The sequence below is a fragment of the Chenopodium album genome, chromosome 24 (assembly GCF_948465745.1).
Source record: "Chenopodium album chromosome 24, dcCheAlbu1.1, whole genome shotgun sequence".
Classification (NCBI taxonomy): domain Eukaryota; kingdom Viridiplantae; phylum Streptophyta; class Magnoliopsida; order Caryophyllales; family Amaranthaceae; genus Chenopodium; species Chenopodium album.
Window position 1 is genome coordinate 9,127,785 of NC_137857.1, and position 6,214 is coordinate 9,133,998.

General features: G+C 34.6%; 1 protein-coding gene across 1 annotated transcript in view; it reads right to left on the reverse strand.

Moving 5' to 3' along the window:
* LOC145611597 (translation machinery-associated protein 22-like) overlaps nucleotides 1-5,848 on the reverse strand; it is a 6,331-nt gene extending 483 nt beyond the window's left edge. Inside the window, exons 1-6 of the mRNA XM_081666936.1 lie at nucleotides 5,577-5,848; nucleotides 5,176-5,238; nucleotides 3,664-3,728; nucleotides 1,093-1,174; nucleotides 562-629; nucleotides 389-472 (exon numbers count right to left, since the gene is read on the reverse strand). Of these exons, the coding sequence (XP_081523062.1) occupies nucleotides 389-472; nucleotides 562-629; nucleotides 1,093-1,174; nucleotides 3,664-3,728; nucleotides 5,176-5,238; nucleotides 5,577-5,724 (510 nt within the window). The 5' untranslated portion in view covers nucleotides 5,725-5,848. The remainder of the gene's footprint in view (nucleotides 1-388; nucleotides 473-561; nucleotides 630-1,092; nucleotides 1,175-3,663; nucleotides 3,729-5,175; nucleotides 5,239-5,576) is intronic.
* Between the last annotated feature and the right edge of the window lie 366 nt (nucleotides 5,849-6,214).

Consider the following 6,214-nt stretch of genomic DNA (forward strand, 5'->3'; position numbering starts at 1 on the left):
ATAGGGAAAATGTACATCATGAAAAAGTCTCATGATACCATTTCGATACTGGTGCACAAACAATACGAGGTAATAACAGATACATTTAGAAAGAGAAGATAACCAAGAAAATTATCAGGATGCAAAAAATTCAGAGGTAAGCAAAGACAACTCTGAACAAAAGTTCAAAGGGAATAGGTATCGTTAGGCACGAGAACAAGGAAGCCATATATTAAGCCCACTTTAACACCAAAATGTTAAACATCCAATAATCATTGCATGACTAATACCAAAAAGAACACAAACATGGAAAAGTATGATTTCTATGAACTTGCATTGCCGCTCAGCATGCAATAAATTATAAGGTAAGAGCAAAACTCAAAGGAAGAATGGATGAACAGTATATTACAGCAGCCCAAGTGTCTGTAATAAATTCCACAATATCATAGGCTATATCCCCTTGAACATCAATTTGTTCCTTCTCCGTTGGTCCCTGAAACAGATCAGCCACAGGATTTAATTATTAAGTAGGTAAGCTTTGAGCAAGGCGAATAATTTATCTACCATTAAAAATCATATGACCTTAACAACGGATGCTCCTGTAGCAAACTTTTTCCCCAGCTTTTTTGAAGCATCACTGAGTTTAACACCTGAAAAAATCAACAAAATTAGCATACAGAACAGGTCAGCAAGATGAATCGATGTAATTGAATAAGTCTGATTCATTTTGAGTTTCGAAGCAAGATCATATGACACAGTAACCAACATTTAGCTAGATATTTTTGAAAGTTTACTTATATGTATAGTTGAGTATCCAGTTGGCAAACTTTGAACCAGCAGAGAAATATCAATATACTAGAAAGCTAGGAATCGACAAAATCTAAATAAAAGCAAGGACAGAAAAAGGTTAAGTAATCAAATTTCTTCAATAATATTTGTAATAAAGATAAGCAATACAGATCAACATCATTAAACTATTGTAACATGACAGTTATTATAAGTGACCAAGATATTCAAGGGAATTTCAACCTGTTTAACTTGTACATGAAATCATTTAATTGCAGATTACATATGCAACAATATTCAAGTACTAATCCAAGCAGTAAATCTCACCAAAAAGTTCCAATCCTTTCACAGTAGTGATACATTTTCGTTTATTCCGTACAACCTTCTCAATAATAACTTCTTTCTTGTCCTGCAAGCCAAAAAAAAATAAAGAGTTAGCGTAATGCAAACCAAACTCAAAAACAAGCTGCACAACTCCACACCAGACCAATTGTAATAAAAACAAGAATTGCTATTGTAAATATACAGCAGTGGCCCAAACCGGTGCTAACTTAATGACTGTATAGAAAGCAAGAAAGGCAAATATCCTCAGAAAACAAGCACGAGATTCATCTATATGACTCTTTATTAGCTTAGACAAGCATCCACCTATTACTTGAAGTGTCCATATAAATTTCTGTTCAACTTGAAGTTCAATTATCCAAGATACAACAGTGCTCTATTTATTTCATACAGGCACACTTCACATGTGTGTTGTGTATATTCTAAACATAGGAATTAAAATGCTGAGCAACGTAGGAAACATAAGTTGTAGTCTTAGAAGAGTCAACCTTGCCTATAATCATAATCAACCACCATTTCACTTAAACATGTCTGCATCACCATTAATTGCATTATTTTGAATGGAGATCAAGAAAGGAGGGGGTAAAACCGGTAAGCACATATCTATGAAGCAAAGCAGGGAAAAAAATGAAACTAAATATTCATTCCTTCTCAAAGATTCAATGCTAGAATATAGTGAAAGAAAAAGGCTTCTTGAAACATCAACCCTAAGCAAGCAAAAAAGAGATATTGAATATTAGTAAAAATTAAAGAAAAACCTTAAAACAGGTGCTAGTCTGCTAGATATTAAGAAGATTGCTTTCACAAGATTCACGGCCTAATAAAGGACAAGGTCCATGGACAGCTGCACTTCATCAAAGTATGAGCAGAAAGCAGGAGATCAATGGAGGAGAGAAGGAAAACAGCCACACAATAAATTTCAGAAGGGTCAGCACGAGAACAAATAATATTGCTGAATTCTGGCTTCTATCAGCTGTTGAGGTTAAGACAGGGAGATTTAAGGATGAAGGGAGCAGAGAATAAGGGCCCTGGAAATACACAAGTGAATACACTCTTCCAACCATAAGGAAATCCTTAATGAATCATGTGAATAAATTATTGGTTTTACAGTTTAGGCCTTTAGTGGATAGATCTTGGTTCATCACATATAGCATCTACATTTGGGATTTCAGTGGATTAAGGCATCTAATTCATAAATTGATCAACAAGGTGTAGAAAGAAAACAATTTCAAATTCATATATGCCCCTTAAGGGTTTGATGTGTACTTCGATCACATCCAGATTTGGATAGTGTTGATAAACTTGATACCCAACAAGATTATACGTATGATGGATCTTACTATCAAAAAGAAAGTTCTAAAAAGGAGGGTAATGATGTAACTGTTAGGGTGAGGTAAAGGCTGTGGTAGGCAACAGAATTAACAATTATCATAAGCCTCTCCCTTAGTCCCTTCCAAAAGAGGACTAGAAGAAAATTGAAAAGTTTCCACTTAAAACATAGAGAATCAAAAATCACTCAGCTCATCAATCCCACAAACTATAACAAAGTGGTATGTTTCTCTTTGTAACCCTCATGGCCCCATTCCCTATTGTTATCTTTCATATCAGGTAGTCTTATTATATATGGTGGTTCTTCAAAAGTTGATTGTTAGGTCCATGAAATCCCAAGACTTCAACCACCCTACGCCAACCAGATGAACACCCTTGACCAAAAAAAGAGATATCATAGATGAAGACATACTGAGGAAGCCATTTGATTTGTTAACTGAAGCATGCATGTTGAATAAGGGGTCTATCTGAGCCAGTCAACATAATTAGAGGAAGGTAGGCTAATAGCTAAACCAAACTGATGCATTTCGAACATTGTAGATCTAATATGTGAGGAATTCAAACAAATCATAAACAAAGGGGAAAACTATCAATTGATAATTTATATTTGACAGCAATTAGCAGGAAAAGCCAGCATCCATGATTCTGTTCAGCTTCAAACAGATAGATAAACAAAACCTAGCTCTCGTATCTCCCACTACTGAATTCAACTAGGGTTATTTCTTCATGAGTTCATGATGAATTGTTACAGCTTATAATTTGTTTACTTCAAGATAAACAAAACAACATGACTCATGTCATGTCCAATTTATAGTTTGTTCACCACTCCAAAACTTAAGAAACATATAAAGAAACTCAAATAAATCAAATATGAGACATTAATTATAGTTTGTTCTGATGTAACCTAGTTTTCTAGCATGAGATTTACGGTTTCGCAATACGCTATCTAAATGTTAAAGTGAGCCAAAAAATTGCCAATTTGCTAGCATTATCTGCCTTTTTCAGTTTGCAATTCAGGGGGGGTGTATGGATAGATTAGGTAACAATGGTTTGTTCATCTTTATAGCATTCACAAGAACATAATCCAAGCATGTTGGCCCATCAGCCAATAAAGTTGTGTACTCAAAAGGGATTGCATAGCTCATCATTGTAAAGTTATAAATTCATGTTACACTTAAGTAGCATCACTATTAAGAAATAAATTAAGGGTAAATTCACAATTCTTACTTTCTTCTTCACTTTCCCGCCAGGAAGTCTTTTTACTTCTTCTGGTTGAGATGTTGAAGAGCCACCTGCACAGGCCAATCAAATAAGGAAATGTTGTAGACAAGAAATATCCTAAATATCATTAAGGAAATACAATAGCATTTAATATACATCAATTTAGAGTACTTATTAATCACTTTTGGAATGATGCAAGTAACCAATATGCCAAAATATCCAACTCAGTTTCACAAATCACACAGAAAAACAATCAACTACTTGACCTGGTAAAAGTATGAAATGTGTTAAACATCAAGCAGATTGTTTTCAAAAGACAACAGTTTTCCATACATATTCATATCTTCAATGGACAAATGATTTTGCTTCCCAGGAAGAAAAGGAAATTTTAATGAGATACAATAAGTTCTTCAAGGATTTTGCTTTAAAACAAAGAGAAAAATTTAGCAACAGGGAAATAATATTAACCAGGGATATAAATATAACCAATAAAGAGGGAAAGCAAAGTTCAAAGAGTTCAAAATGAGAGAAAAAATTATTGCTTCCCAAAACAAATGCCCACTACACCTTTTATTTTATAAATTGAGGAGAAACAAATAGATGGCACTCTACTAACCCACATTCTATATTTCTATGCCTATGTGCAGCAGCTATGAATTTGCATGGCCTAGTTGCCAAGCTCTTTTCAATTCTCCAATGACATTAGTACTCCTAAAGTGAGTTGATCTCAAATCTCAAGTTATGAGCTCTAGGGAGAGCCATAAAATGATTGCTCTAAATTATGCCCAAGATCTTAGGGGGCACACGTCATATGTAAAGCTAGTAGGATCAGAGTCATTTGTTTATTCCTTAGCTTCTTTTATTCAACTCCTACTCGGTTTCCCTGTCCTTACAAGAAGCTTCAATTGTGAATCCTGATAAAAATGAAGTGACTACTTATGTTGGGTGTCTTTATTGGGTATTGTAATTTTAATTATACGTCAAATATGAGAAGAGTTGAGCCTTCATCACCAAGAATAAGGACCACATAAAAGAGGGTAAAGATAACCCAAATCTCAAACATATACACAACATAGATGAGAGGATGAAGAGTGCCTAACCAATCAAAGGGGGATAAATTTCATACCCAAATTTCTACCTACAAATCTTCAATATTACAAGTCCTGCAAATTTCATAGAAGCCATACTGTGGTCTTGGATTGTCCATAACATTAAAGTGGATGCCTGTGAAAATTTAATGCCTCCGAATTCGGATATACTTGAGAAACCATATTTAAACTTCACACAACACTCGAATCATAAAATTTACCATACTTCATCACCATTCTAGTAATTTACTACATAGGCTACATGAGCAGTCCAACAATGAGAAAATTACAAGCCATACAAAAACTAGCAGAAGATGCATCAATAGTCAAAAACTAGCAGAAGATGCATCAATGAGTACATTTAATAACAAATAAAAACAGGAAAATTTATAACAATAACTTCCACAACTAAGCTTGGACAGTGTGTTACCAGCAGAAATTGAAGTGGACTGCATCTGATCAGATACCTTATCAACTTCATTGCCACCGCCCTCTGAATAATCATATTAAAGGGAAAAAAAAATTAATTGACATTTAAAATAGACAGAACACAATCCAAAACCTTTTTTTTTTCTTTTATTTTGTGTTATGAAACATTGAAAACTTTATTCCCAGAATTTTCTGGGTCTTTTTTCAATTGCCGGAAATTAGATTATTGACAAACACCCAGAATCAAAAGATTGAAACTTTCTACTTACAATCAATGGGTTTTTGTGGGGTTTGATAATAGCAAGAACACAATCAAATTTCAATCAAAAAAATAACCATTAATCGAAAGAACAATCAATTGGGGGCATTAAAAAAAAGATGGAATTAGAGAAAAATTAGTACCTTTAATAAGATCAGGGTAGATATCAGGAGCATTTTGAATCAACCAGGGTTTGCATTTTTCAAATTCAGGTCCAAATTCACAGTATTCTGCAGGTAAACCACATACACCACAGTATAGAACCTTCACTGCTTCTGGCTTCTCCGCCATTGAAAGTTTTCTCTCTCCTTTTTTCTGTGTGTGCGCGTAAAAAGAAGGAAGATGAGCGCAGAGGAATCTGGCAAAAAGGGCTCTCTTTGTGTTGGGTTTGTGTTTTGCAAGCAATCACCAAAGTGGGTTCGGTGGAGAAGTATTAAGGTTAAGGAATAAGGATCCAATCTTTTAAGTTTCGGGACCGGTACGTAGAGTTGTCAAATCAGGTGTGTCATTTGAGTCGGGTTACTTCGGATTCGGATGTTAATGGTCACTAGACATTAGATCATGTTATTGTAGAGTCGAGGCCGAATTGGTTTTTGATACTCGTATATCTTTATTGGCACAATTAGGGATGTTAAAAAGGCGGGTTGGATGTGAATGTTGTATAACCTTTGACCTTACCGAATTCAAAATTAAAACCATCTTATCCCATCACCTACTTGGGTATCCACCCACCCCTGATACCCACCTTATCTATTAAATGAAGTTTTGATTTTAAATTTTC